Here is a 14,512-nt window from a genome sequence, read left to right on the forward strand (position 1 = left end):
CTCTAGTAGTTTTCTGGTGGCATTGTTAGGATTCTCTAGCTATAGTATCATGTCATCTGCAAACAGTGACAGTTTTACTTCTTCTTTTCAATTTGTATTCCTTTTATTTCTTTTTCTTCTCTGATTACCATGGCTAGGATTTCCAAAACTATGTTGAATAATAGTGGTGAGAGTGGACATCCTTGTCTTGCTCCTGATTTTACAGGAAATGCTTTCAGTTTTTCACCATTGAGAATGATGTTTGCTATGGGTTTGTCATATATGGCCTTTATTATGTTGAGATAGGTTCCTTCTATGCTCACTTTCTGGAGAGTTTTTATCATAGATCGGTGTTGAATTTTGTCAAAAGCTTCTTCTGCATCTATTGAGATGATCATATGGTTTTTCTTCTTCAATTTGTTAATATGGTGTATCACATTGATTGATTTGTGTATACTGAAGAATTCTTGCATCCCAGGGATAAATCCCACTTGATCATGGTGTATGATTCTTTTAATATGTTGTTCTATTCTGTTTGTTAGTATTTTGTTCAGGATTTTTGCATCTATGTTCGCCAGTGATATTGGTCTGTAATTTTTTTTGTAGTATCTTTCTCTGGTTTTGGTATCAGGGTGATGGTAGCCTCACAGAATGAGTTTGGGAGTGTTCCTTCCTCTGCAATTTTTTGGAAGAGTTTGAGAAGGTTGGATGTTAGCTCTTCTCTAAATTTTTGATAGAATTCACCTGTGAAGCCATCTGGTCCTGGACTTTTGTTGGCTGGAAGATTTTTAATCACAGTTTCAATTTCATTACTTGTGATTGCTCTGTTCATATTGTGTATTTCCTCCTGGTTCAGGTTTGGAAGGTTATAACTTTCCAAGAATTTGTCCATTTCTTCCAGGTTGTCCATTTTATTGGCATAGAGTTGCTTGTAGTAATCTCTTAGGATGCTTTGTATTTCTGTGGTGTCTGTTGTAACTTCTCCTTTTTCATCTCTAATTTTATTGATTTGAGTTCTCTCCCTCTTTTTCTTGATGATTCTGGCTAATGGTTTGTCAAATTTGTTTATCTTCTCAAGGAACCAGTTTTAGATTTATTGATTTTTGTTATTGTTTTATTTCTATTTCATTTATTTGTGATCTGATCTTTATGATTTCTTTTGTTCTACTAACTTTGTGTTTTGTTTGTTCTTCTTTCTCCAGTTCCTTTAGTTTAAGGTTAGATTGTTTATTTGAGATTTTTATTTTTTCTTGAGGTAGGCTTTTACTGCTATAAACTTCCCTCTTAGAACTGCTTTTGCTGCATCCCATAGGTTTTGGGTTATCATGTTTTAATTGTCATTTGTCTCTAGGTATTTTTGATTTCCTCTTTGATTTCTTCAGTGATCTCTTGGTTATTTCATAATGTACTGTTTAGCCTCCATGTGTTTGTTTTTTTTACATTTTTTTCCCTGTAATTGATTTCTAATCTCATAGTGTTGTGGTCAGAAAAGAGGTTTGATATGATTTCAATTTTCTTAAATTTACTGAGGCTTGATTTGTGACCCAAGATGTGATCTATGCTGGAGAATGTTCCATGCCCACTTGAGAAGAAAGTGTAATCTGCTGTTTTTGGATGGAATGTCCTATAAATATTAATTAAATCTATCTGGTCTACTGTGTCATTTAAAGCTTCTGGTTCCTTATTTATTTTCATTTTGGATGATCTATCGGTTTAAGTGAGGTGTTCAAGTCCCCCACTATTATTATATTACTGTCGATTTCCTCTTTTATAGCTCTTAGCAATTGCCTTATGTATTGAGGTGTTCCTATGTTGGGTACATATATATTTATAATTGTTATATATTCTTCTTGGATTGCTCCCTTGATCATTATGTAGTGTCCTTCCTTGTCTCTTGTAACACTCTTTATTTTAAAGTCTATTTTATCTGATATGAGTATAGCTACTCCATCTTTCTTTTGATTTCCATTTGCATGGAATATCTTTTTCCATCCCCTCAGTTTCAGTCTCTATGTGTCCCTAGCTCTGAAGTGGGTCTGTTGTAGACAGCATATATATGGGTCCTGTTTTTGTATCCATTCAGCAAGCCTGTGTCTTTTGGTTGGAGCATTTAATCCATTCACATTTAAGGTATTTATCGATATGTATGTTCCTATTACCATTTTCTTAATTGTTATGGGTTTCTCTTTGTAGGTCCTTTTCTTCTCTTGTGTTTCCCACTTAAGAGAAGTTCCTTTAGCATTTGTTGTACAGTTGGTTTGGTGGTGCTGAAATCTCTTAGCTTTTGCCTGTCTGTAAAGCTTTTGATTTCTCCTTTGAATCTGAATGATATCCTTGCCAGGAAGCGTAATCTTGATTGTAGCTTCTTCCCTTTCATCACTTTAAATATATCATGTCACTCCCTTCTGTCTTGTAGAGTTTCTGCTGGGAAATCAGCTGTTAACCTTATGGGAGTTCCCTTGTATGTTGTCATTTTTTCCTTGTTGCCTTCAATAATTTTTCTTTGTCTTTAATTTTTGTCAGTTTGATTACTATGTGTCTTGACGTGTTTCTCCTTGGGTTTATCCTGCCTGAGATTCTCTGCACTTCCTGGACTTGAGTGGCTATTTCTTTTCCCATTTTAGGGAAGTTTTCAACTATAATCTCTTCAAATATTTTCTCGGGTCCTTTCTCTCTCTCTTCTCCTTCTGGAACCCTTATAATGCAAATGTTGTTGCATTTAATGTTGTCTCAGAGGTCTCTTAGGCTGTCTTCATTTCTTTTCATTCTTTTTTCTTTATCAGTTATGTGGCAGTGAATTCCACCATTCTGTATTCCAGGTCACTTATCTGTTCTTCTGCCTCCTTTATTCTGCCACTGATTACTTCTAGTGCAGTTTTCATTTCAGTTATTGTATTGTTCATCTCTGTTTGTTTGTTCTTTAATACTTCTAGGTGTTTGTTCTTTAATTCTTTTAATTCTTTAATTATTTAATTCTCTGTTAAACGGTTCTTGCAGCTTCTGAATCTTTCCCTCCATTCTTTTTTCAGTGTTTCGTATCATGTTCACTAGCATTATTCTGAATTTTTTTTCTGGAATGTTGGTTATCTCCACTTCATTTAGTTGTTTTTATGGGCTTTTATCTTGTTCCTTCATCTGATACATAGTCCTCTGCTTGTCTATCTTTCTGTGAATGTGGTTTTGGTTCCACAGGCTGCAGGATTGTAGTTCTTCTTGCTTCTGCTGTCTGCCTTCTGGTGGATGAGGCTATCCAAGAGGCTTGTGCAAGTTTCCTGATGGGAGGGACTGGTGGTGGGTAGAGCTGGATGTTGCTCTGGTGGGCAGAGCTCAGTAAAACTTTAATCTGCTTGTCTGCTGATGGGTGGGGCTAGGTCCATTCCTGTTGGTTGTTTGGCCTGATGTGACCCAACACTGGAGACTATCGGGCTCTTTGGTGGGGCTAATGGCAGACTCTGGGAGAGCTCACGCCAAGGAGTCCTTCTCAGAACTTCTGTTGCCAGTGTCCTTGTCCTCACGGTGAGACACAGCCACTGCCTGCCTCTGCAGGAGACCCTCCAACACTAGCAGGTAGGTCTGGTTCAGTGTCCTGTGGGGTCACTGCTCTTTCCCTTGGGTCCCAATGCACACATTACTTTGTGTGTGCCCTCCAAGAGTTGATTCTCTGTTTCCCCCAGTCCTATTGAAGTCCTGCAATCAAATCCCGCTAGGCTTCAAAGTCTGATTCTCTGGGAATTCCTCCTCCCGCTGTCAGACCCCCAGGTTGGGAAGCCTGACGTGGGGCTCAGAACGTTCACTCCAGTGGGTGGACTTCTGTGGTACAAGTGTTCTCCATTTTGTGAGTCACCCACCCAGCAGTTATGCGATTGACTTTATTGTGATTGAGCCCCTCCTACCATCTCATTTTGGCTTCTCCTTTGTCTTTGGATGTGGAGTATCTTTTTTGGTGAGTTCCAGTGTCTTCCTGTTGATGATTGTTCAGCGGTTAGTTGTGATTTTGGTGCTCTCCCAAGAGGGAGTGATCGCACATCCTTCTACTCCACCATCTTGAACCAATCTCCTCTATCTTTACATATTTGTAATTCCCAAACTGGAAAGTTCCATGCATTATCTTGTTTCTTTTCCTAGGGCCTATCATAGTGCTTTGTAAATAGAATATAGTTACTGAGTTGATTGAGTGAATAAACTAAAAGCATTATTCTTTATTTTGCATGGTTTAGGGAATTATTGAATTTTGTTTTTTAGTTAATGAGTGACATGTTCAGATTTGTAATTTAAGGTTAATCTGGAAGTATATGAAAAGTGAAATGGAGGTGGAGCATTTAAAAGAGAGGAGGCAAGTATAAGGTATCACAGAAACTCTAGCCACCAATGAGAGAACCTTCCTGATAAAGTGGTACCTTCAAGGAATAAGAAAAAATATGCCCCACGTTCCTTATACATTATAGCTTTTAAAGATGTACATCATTTGGTATGATGACAGAGGTTGTGTAATTATTCTAAAATAAATCTTTGCTGCCATCTTGTGGAACAAAATTTATACTTTATAACAATGTTTAAGCTTTGCAATACTTACTGAACCTGTAATTATCCATAGTCTTTAAAAATAATAATAAAGGGCTTCCCTGGTGGTGCTGTGGTTGAGAGTCCGCCTGCCTATGCAGGGGACACGGGTTCATGCCCCAGTCCGGGAAGATTCCACATGCCGCAGAAAGGCTGGGCCTGTGAGCCATGGCTGCTGAGCCTGCACGTCTGGAGCCTGTGCTCCGCAACGGGAGAGGCCACAACAGTGAGAGGCCCATGTACCGCAAAAAAAAAAAATAATAATAATAAATTTCAATTTGGTTTTTTAATGTTACTTTGTCTTTTAAAAATTAATAAATTTCAACTTAACCCTTCACATTTAAAAGTATTCCTTCTTCTGCCTTCACGCAAACTGACTTTTCAATTTACATGGACTTTTTAATCTATATCTTTTCTGGAGTCTAATTTTGTTTTGTTAATTGTAATATAAATATCTCTAAATTAATTTCTATATTTAAATTTGTTCAATTTTGCTCTAAATTCTACAAGCTAAAGAAAAACATCAGCTACAAATTAATTATGAATTTACCACCTTTTCCTTTCTACTGAGTACATATGAGTTCATTCATTCAATTTATTTAATAAATATATACTGAGTGCCAGCCATAAAAAGGAACAACATTGGGTCATTTGTAGAGACATGGATGAATCTAGAGACTGTCATACAGAGTGAAGTCGGAAAGAGAAAAACAAACATCATATATTAATGCATACATGTGGAACCTAGAAAAATGGTACAGATAAACTGGTTTGCAGGGCAGAAATTGAGACACAGATGTAGAGAACAAACGTATGGACACCAAGGGGGGAAAGCAACGGCAGAGGTCGTGGTGGTGGTGTGATGAACTGGGAGATTGGGATTGACATGTATACACTGATGTGTATAAAATTAATGCCTGGGGCTTCCCTGGTGGCACAGTGGTTGAGAGTCTGCCTGCCGATGCAGGGGACACGGGTTCGTGCCCCGGTCTGGGAAGATCCCACATGCCGCGGAGCAACTGGGCCCGTGAGCCAAAATTACTGAGCCTGCGCGTCTGGAACCTGTGCTCCACAACAAGAGAGGCCGCCATAGTGAGAGGCCCACGCACCGCGATGAAGAGTGGCCCCCGCTCTCCACAACTAGAGAAAGCCCTCGCACAGAAACGAAGACCCAACGCAGCCAAAAATAAATAAATAAATAAAGCAAACTGTCAACAAGTAAAAATAAACACTATTAAAAAATAAATAAATAAATAAATAAATAAAATTGATGCCTAATAAGGACCTGCTGTATAAAAAAATAAATAAAACAAAATTAAAAAAAAAGAAAAAAATATATATATATACTGAGTGCTTATCTTGTGTCCGCCATTGTTCTAAGCATTCAGGATATGCTAGTGAGTAAATAGACAAAAAGCTCTGCTTTCAAGGATTTTACATTTTAGTTAGATATATAAAGTGGATTTGTTTGTCTTGATAATACTTGAAAACATCTTTGTTATACACTATAACAAACTACATAAAAGTTTCTAATTTTGAAGCAAGGAAGATATAAAAGAAACTATCTCTAAAATGGGACTTCTTCTTGGAAAAAAATATAGTCTAGGATACTCCAATATTAGGACCATGAATATAAAATTTTGGAACTTAGAAACTGTAAGTCTTCGTGATTATTTCTGTATATATAAGATGACATAAAAGCGGGCTACAAATAAATGACTTAGCAACAAATTTTACAATTTTGATTAGTTTATTAAAATCTGAGCAAAATAAGTCATTTAGCACTCACATGCATCATCTAAAGTGTCAAAGTTTAATGAAAATTGAAATTGTTTAGAAAGGCTTACATTTTAGACAATGTAATGTAAAAATGTAATTTGATGCCAGTAATTATTGCACAAGGAAATCATCCTTCCTAGTTGACAACGTCTTCAAACTTACAGCCTGTAAAATTGTCTTTTCTTTTTCTATTAATAGAGCATGTAGTCCATAAAATTCTGAGATATGGGGGCTTCCCTGGTGGCACAGTGGTTGAGAGTCCGCCTGCCAATTCAGGACACACGGGTTTGAGGCCTGGTCTGGGAAGATCCCACATGCCACGGAGCAGCTGGCCCCGTGAGCCACAATTACCGAGCCTGTGTGTCTGGAGCCTGTGCTCCACAACAAGAGAGGCTGCGATAGTGAGAGGCCCGCGCACCGCGATGAGGAGTGGCCCCCACTTGCCACAACTAGAGAAAGCCCTTGCACAGAAACGAAGACCCAACACAGCCGTAAATAAATAAATAAAAATTTTAAAAAAAGAGCCGGTGACACGTACGTGTGCCGAGATAGCGCGAATTGGAGGAAAAAAAAAAAAAAAAACCTCAATAGGTTACCAGAGTAATTCAAGGTAAACTACAAATAAAGGATAATTGAGACAGCGCCCAATTTTAAAAGAAAAAAAATTCTGAGATATGATGAATTTCATTTTTTGAAGGTTTAATTTTTCAAAAAAGATATTCAGTGAGAATGCACACATTTCAACATATTTCAATTTGTTTCAACATGGGTCCTCTCCAAAAGCAGAGCTGGAGACAAAAGCTTATTAACAGACAGTCTATTTTAGGAAGTCACCCCAAAGAGGAGGAGTGGGAAACTGCAAAGAGAAGGAGAGAAAGAAAATTGAATCCTAGGATATCTTATTGAGCAGTATGATTATTGCAGTAAATAGTTGGGCTCAATCCCTCTAAGAAGCCTCATAGGATACATTTCAGAATTGTCCACTTGAGACACAGACTCAGGTGCACTTACCCACTAGTCCCCATCCAACACTTGGTCAGAGCTGTACCATTACATGTTTATTCCTACCACTTTCAAGTTTGGTAAGCATCAGAAGGGCTGACTGGATTCTCTTGGACATTTTATAATACATACTGGCACCAGAGAAATCTGGGAATAGAGAACAAAAGGTATATGATTCATTTGAAATGAGACATTAGGTTACATCCACAATGAGTAGAGTAAAATGATGGGCCAAGAGAATGTGAGGTGGGGCATGAAACATGTACAATTCTCACCTCTCATTTCATGATGCTGTTAAAACTAATAAGGACACCCTCTTAGGTGGGAATTTAAAAAGTAAAAACAAATAAGTAAGAATTTATTATAAGAAAAAGTACTTTCCACTTTTGATATGAGAATTTAATAAATTATTTCCATCAGGATTGCAGCCTATATGGAAATTCAAATATGGGTAACACTATGAAAAGTTGTATTCTTCAAAAAGCTCACACATGCTAAAGAGTATAAACATAAACCTATGTTTTTTAATTTACAAAATTATCATTTCTAGTTTCTCTGATTATGTATATTTTATTTCCTCCTTTGTTTTGTAGGGATAAATTTCAATGTATTCTTGTTTGTAATCTTTGTTTTTTAAAATTGCAATTTTCAAAGGACTTCAAAAGCTGAAGGGTTTCTGGTAATCCAAATTTATAAACTGTTTCTGTTAAAGATGTTCAGCTTATTTTGAAAAAAAAAAAACTAACCAAATTTTGGAAGACTCACTTACAAAATATGCAACACTATTGTAGGGCATTTATACTGGTTTACAAAGTAGTGAAATAAATTCAGGACATCTCTAAAAATGTGACTGACGCAGGGAAGCAAAAAGTAAAACATGTACTGCTATGATTAGGTCTTTTTTTTTTCTTTTTGATTCAACATAGGCTTCACCACAAAAAAGAATTCAGTTGTTATTCCATGTAAAAAATATTTGCAAATTCTGACAATCAGATTTCTAATGTAATTCTTACACCGTCATAGCATAAGTAAATAAAATTGTACAACCACCATAACTAAGCCCAAGTACATTTCTGTTTCATTAATTTCTTAATCTGATAAGAACAGTTTGTGCCATGATGTTGTACTCCAAAAAAATTGGTATTCATAGTTACCATCTAATCTTTTTTATAAATTGTGTATAATATTTAAAAGCTATGTTACCACTGCAAATTTCAAATACTTAAATATCTAGTCCTCAGATTCTTGTGATATGTGATACAAAAATACATACATAACCACAACTTTAGGCTATTTAATAAAATAGCAGAATGATAAGACTACATAATTTATGAAATGGAGCTAAAGTATGCAAAGGCAAATTTATAGCCTTAAATTATTTCATCTGTGAACAAGGGGAAAAAAAGAAATTAAGGTTTTTAACCTTAAAAAAGAAAGAAGAACAAATAAAATTAAGGAAAAAAGGTGAAATAATAAGTGAAACAGAGCAGATGATAATTTAATAGAATTGAATAGAAAGCCCAGAAATAAACCAGAGTAGGTATACATGTGTATGCATACACAGTATTATGGGAGTTGACTCAATGGTCCTACGTATAAAAGCACTGGGAAAACAAAACACAAAGGAAAATATGCATAAATTTGCATTAAAAGTAAATATTGCTCTACTATCAAAAATGATAAGAAAGGTCAACTATGAAATATCTCAAAAATGTCTATTTTAATATTTTAAAATTATAAAAATCTCTTCAAAACCAAAATAAAAATCTTTACTTCTCCAAAAGATAAATGAGCAAAGGATATGAGGAGTGAATTCACAAAACACAAAGAAAGCAAAATTATTAGAAGTTACAGTATTTAAGGCTGGAAGGATGCTGTGAACCTAGGACTTTCATCTATTGCTGTTGGGAGTGTAAATTTGTATAATCTATCTGGAAAGTAGCATAGATGTATATTTCATCTTAAATATGTTCATATTATTTTACCTAGAAATTCCACTTTCAAGGATCTAAGCTGAGAAAAAAGGAGATACAAATATTTGTATATAAGGATGTTAATCATATTATTATTTACAAAAGAAAAATATCGGAAGCCACATCTATGTGCAACAACAAAGAATGCCTATGTCATCTAATAATATATTGGTATTTGTGGCAATAGGATTGCATACCATTTGGTCATGCTATTTCTGTAGAACATTTCAAAGTAAAAATTGTTTTCATTTATTGAGCACCTACCATGCACAAGGCAATGCACTAAAGAGCTTTACAAGTGATTTCCACACTTTAATTGATTTCCTTGCTTTTAACACTAGCAACATTTACATGATCTCTAAAGAATTATTATGATATACATTTGACAGAAGAGAAAATTGAAGTCTAGACAGATTTCCTGAAATGATTAAAGTCTTTTAGGCACTATATTGCAGAGCTAAGATTTGAATCCCAGTCTGACTCCAAAGGTCCACTTCCCACTTTCAGCTATTCTACAGCACTGCTCTCATAGCATGGGAAAAATCTCAAGATACTATGTAATAGTTCGTGTGTGTTGGGGGGCAGGCAGGTGGGAGCTGGATTTAAAGGCTATATAAATTATGCATGTTACCACCACAAAGTTTCTTGAACGGTTCCTGGTAGTCAGCACTGGAGTGTGGGAATGGACATGAAGCGTTGGGGGTGAAGTGGAATGCACTGTCTCTATACTTTCTTTTCTTACTAAGAATGATTTAATTGTGTAGTTTATTAAAATACCCAAAAGAGGAACATAAACTTCCATAGACACTATGACTCCAGTTCTGTTTTGTTTTGTTTTGTTTTTAACATTCATACCAACACTTGCCTGGGGGGAGGAGGGAACAACTGGAAATAATTTTATCAGTTATTTTAGTGATCTCAATACTTATTGCTGAGAAGTAGAATTATTGTTGATTTGTTTTTTGTACATTTCTATATTTTCAAATTATCTATTATAAGCATTTATTATTTTCTGATTGTAAAATGCTATAGTTGAAAAAAACTGACAATAAACATTAAAGCTATTTAAATGAGTTAGCTTACTGATAAACAGTGCAATGTTATGATAATGCTAGGCTACTCAGAAAGTGGATTTGGCCACAACCAACTTCTTAAACCTCTTCATGGCTCCTCCTCACATCCATGGCTGGTGAAAAAGCAAATTAATACCACCTTTTTGGAAACAATTGACAGTATATACCTTTAAAGTCCTAAAATTATTTTAAAAGGCTTAAGCCCTTGCAAAACAAAGAATTCGCACACCATCCACTTCTACAAGGATCAAGTCATTAGCCACTGTAGTCAGAGGAAGAACAGGATGAGGCACTCTGTGCTTTGGCAAAATAGGTCCTCTAGATAGTTAGATATCTCAGGAAGAATTTTAATGAAACCAAAATCTTGCATCTTCCCTTACATGAAAAAATCATTAACTGAGATACTTGTTCCTCCTGGCTAGCAATAACCTTTTATTGAGATGTGTGCTTGACTGCATGTATTCCCTATCCAAAATCACACACACACACACACACACACACACACACATACACACACTGGTTCCTCCCCCTACTTCTTCAGAGTAGCTCCTCAGAGCTGCTGCTCTGGGCGTAAATCCTCTATAATACTCAGAATAAAATTCAACTCACAGCTCTTATGTTGTGGGGGTTTGTCTTGTTTTGTTTTTTCAGTTCATATACCTTACTGCTACTTCTCAAAAATCTAAAATAAGAAAAACAATATACAATAAGTTTATCACTGAAGCTTATTGTATAATAAAGTTGGTGAGATTAAATGAAGAATGGTTATAGTGCATTTATTCATCAGAAATCTACCTTATCATTCATAATGTGATTATGAAACAAAACAGAAAAATACTCCTTATGTAAAATAAAGGAGAATACAACATTGTATATATCTATGTTAGAATGACTACATAGAAATTTAATACTTCTAGGTACGGAGGAACGGAATATGGAAAATGAAAAGTCTTCTTTATTGGGGTGGGAGGACTGAACTCATTTCTCATGAACAGACTTGGGATCGTTAGAAATATTGTATAGCTTTTTACTTCTATTTGACAAATACTGATATTACCATTTTTTTCAGTATACCTCTTATCAAGAAGCATTTGCTTTTATTTCAAATACACCAAGTCTGGTAAACATACAAGTTGGAACTAGGGTTGTTTGCGTGTGCCCATTAATGTATCACTACACTTTTTAAGATGCTCTTGATAGAATCTTACCAGATGATCCAAGATTGGAGAATTCAGCATCGCAAACTGATTAAATGGAAGCTAACACGAAACAATAACAATTACCCCAGCGTCTTAGAGCAATAGTGACCATTTTAGCGCTGTAATTGAGCAACATTTCTCCTTGATATCTAATTTTCAAGTGCTTTGTATTTTCAATGTGATCTGACCTCAATTATTTCGTTATCAAAACTGCTCCCGATGCCTACACTTCTTCAATGCTTCTGAGATCAGGCCAGTGGAGACACAGAGGGAGATTAGTCCACCATCCTCCTCATCATTTATTAAGCAACCACGTTCCAGGAAGAGGATTCGGAAATACTGTACGACTCTACACTCACTCTCAGGCAGCTAAGGAGCAAACAAACATATCGACCAGGCTTTTAGGGGTAATTACAGTCTCGAAAGGAAGCAGGATGACGGGCTACGGGGGCCGAGAGGGTGGGGCGGTCCGTTCGCTGTGCGAGATACCCGCAGCCAATGAGTGAGGAGATCCGGAGAGAGCGCATCAGTGCCCCGGATGCCTACATTTCCAGCCTTTAAGGTTTCTCTCCGGCAAATATCCTGGCTGCATCTCCGACCCCGGGCCCCTACCCTTCGTAGTCCCACCTAGAGGAGCCCCCGCCTGCGGCCGGCCGCCCGCGCTTCCTCCGCCTCTTCCCATCGCCTGTGCGCCTGCGCGACCGGAAAATTCGCGAAGGTTCCTGAAGCGGAACTGGCCGTTTCCGGAAGCCGGCAGCCGCCCCAGTCCGCAGACTGGTGGTTGCGACAGGGGAGTTGTAAAGGCAGTGTCTGGCGGTTCCAGGCGTTTGGCCCTGACGCGGAGCGGTGGGAAGAGAAAATGGCCCTGCTGTGCTACAACCGAGGCTGCGGCCAGCGCTTCGATCCCGAGACCAATTCCGATGGTAAGAGAAGCGCGCCGCCGGCCCTCCCTCCCTTCCACCTCCTCCCGGGGACGCCCTGGGGCCGGAGGGCATCCCGAGTCTCCGCGCAAGCCGGCACCGCGCTGCCCCCCGACCCCGGCCGCCCCTCCTGCCTGTCCGCCCAAGGGCGCGGGACCGCTCTGGGGGCGCCCAGGCAACGATGTCTGAACCCCTCCCTCTGCAGCTTCCGGACCCACGGACCCACTGCCCCTCGGGCGCACGTGTTTACCCAAGTCGTCCGCTCACTCTCTAATTGGCCTGGAATTTAGAGCATCTTTATCCTCGCCCCCCACCCCCACCCCACAGCGTCTCTTAAAGGAATCAAAAGTTAACCAGGTGCTCTGGGCTCGCTTTGCGGTTGATTTGCTGTGTCCGTGAGTCAGAGACAGACCGACATTGCCTGGAGGGTTGGGCGGCAGGCGGGTTATCCTAGCGTTTAAGTTCGGCCTCTTTCTATTAGTATAGAAGTGTATTTGTCTGAAAGCCTGCTGTCGATTTATTCATTCGACCCACTCACTGTTTTAACCTTACTCTTTAAAACGTTCTTGGTTAAGAAAATTATTTTGTATCTTTACGCTGTTAAGTTTTGATACATCCGCCCAAATGGGACATACATTCCTCATCCTTTACTTTGTAGCCATGTTTGTTGGGTATTTTTGCAATGGCCTTTCCATTTAGTACCATGCGGTCTATAGGATACAGTGATTGAATGTCCTCTACAGCACCCAGGTGTAGAGTTAAGGATGTAAGGTGAAAGTTAGTGATTAGGTGAACAATAGAACCTGACCAGTGGATTTGAATTTTGATAGGTGAATGGGATAAAGAAGTGAGTTGAATCCTTGAAAATTGTAGGCATTGTAACACTTTCTCAATTCGACTAGCATTTATTGTATGTTTTCTATATGCCAGACATTGGTCTGTCACTTTATTATGTTATTTCATTTAACCTTCACAGCAACTCTGTGAAGTGTGTAGTGTGATACGCATTTAATAGAGAAGCACAGTTCAGCCATGGTAGCAACGTGGTTCCTCATTGTGTACGAGATTAAAATTGATGCTTAAAAAATCTTTTTCACCTCTTGAGATGTCTTAATGTTTATTTTGGTGCACAGGTGAATTGGGGACATAATTTAAAATGATAAGATCTTTGGTAGGATTCCGAGGAAAAGATAAGCTTAATCGTTTTTATGATATTAATATGAAGTTCAGGTAGAAAATTGTGAGGCTTAAGTGGATGAAAACATTGAGGAATGAGGGGTTTCAAATCCCCTTACTGTTGGTAGCCTGCGTAAAAAGTAAATTGCTTTAGTATCTGTACATATTTTACTTTAATATTAAAGGGAAGACTGATGCTTTGTTGAATGGGACAATATGTTTATTTATAGGGTGTTATGTACCAGCCTAATTTTAAGGGGAGATACAGCCAATTTTTTTGGAAGTCAGCTTTGTATGTGTGAAATGGTACAGTGCCCAGGAAAGAGATGGGGGAAGCCAGAAAAATCAGAGAAGTAGACAGTCTCAAGCATTGAGCCTCAGCCGTACTAAATTTAGCAGAGAGTTCCATTAAGGTTGCTGAAAGTTTATCCACTTTAGCAAAATTGGGGTTATATTAGAGAATTAGAATAAATACTCCAAGTGAATTGGTTGATGGAAAGTGGGGCTAGGGAGTAAAGACAAGAGCTAATAGCAAACTGTGGACTTGATTAGGAGAAAGTTTTATAGGATGGGAGAGGTTTTGACCTTGTGTATTGACTAAAATAAGAAGACTCCTTTCTAAGATGATAGGACATTTTCATTTGAAACAGAAGTTAAATGGGTGTTTTAAAGAGACATGGTAACTTGCATATGTTAAAAACAGCTATTCTGGAAGAAACACCTCTTCACAAACAGTATTTTATTCAATCCACACGTGTGAGGAAACTGAAACAGCTGCAAGAGGCAGAGTCAGAATTTGAGCCAGTGTCGGACTCAATGTTAAAAGCCCTTGGCTCTTAATCACTACTGTG

At 37.9% G+C, this 14,512-nt stretch overlaps 1 protein-coding gene and 1 pseudogene across 3 annotated transcripts in view; one reads left to right on the forward strand and one right to left on the reverse strand.

The window, feature by feature from the left end:
- Window positions 1-11,677, reverse strand: part of LOC132494156 (disks large homolog 3-like) — a 31,053-nt pseudogene extending 19,376 nt beyond the window's left edge.
- Window positions 11,678-12,109: 432 nt separating this feature from the next.
- Window positions 12,110-14,512, forward strand: part of CHORDC1 (cysteine and histidine rich domain containing 1) — a 42,795-nt gene continuing 40,392 nt past the window's right edge. For 2 of the 3 annotated variants that reach the window (XR_009533042.1, XR_009533043.1), the window contains exon 1: window positions 12,110-12,488. Coding sequence is in view for 1 of the 3 variants with exons in the window: in XM_060105358.1 (XP_059961341.1) it covers window positions 12,425-12,488 (64 nt within the window). In the remaining 2 variants the exon portion in view is untranslated. The remainder of the gene's footprint in view (window positions 12,489-14,512) is intronic. The other variant, XM_060105358.1, reaches the window with a different exon arrangement.

Source organism: Mesoplodon densirostris, chromosome 7 (genome assembly GCF_025265405.1).
Source record: "Mesoplodon densirostris isolate mMesDen1 chromosome 7, mMesDen1 primary haplotype, whole genome shotgun sequence".
NCBI lineage: Eukaryota > Metazoa > Chordata > Mammalia > Artiodactyla > Ziphiidae > Mesoplodon > Mesoplodon densirostris.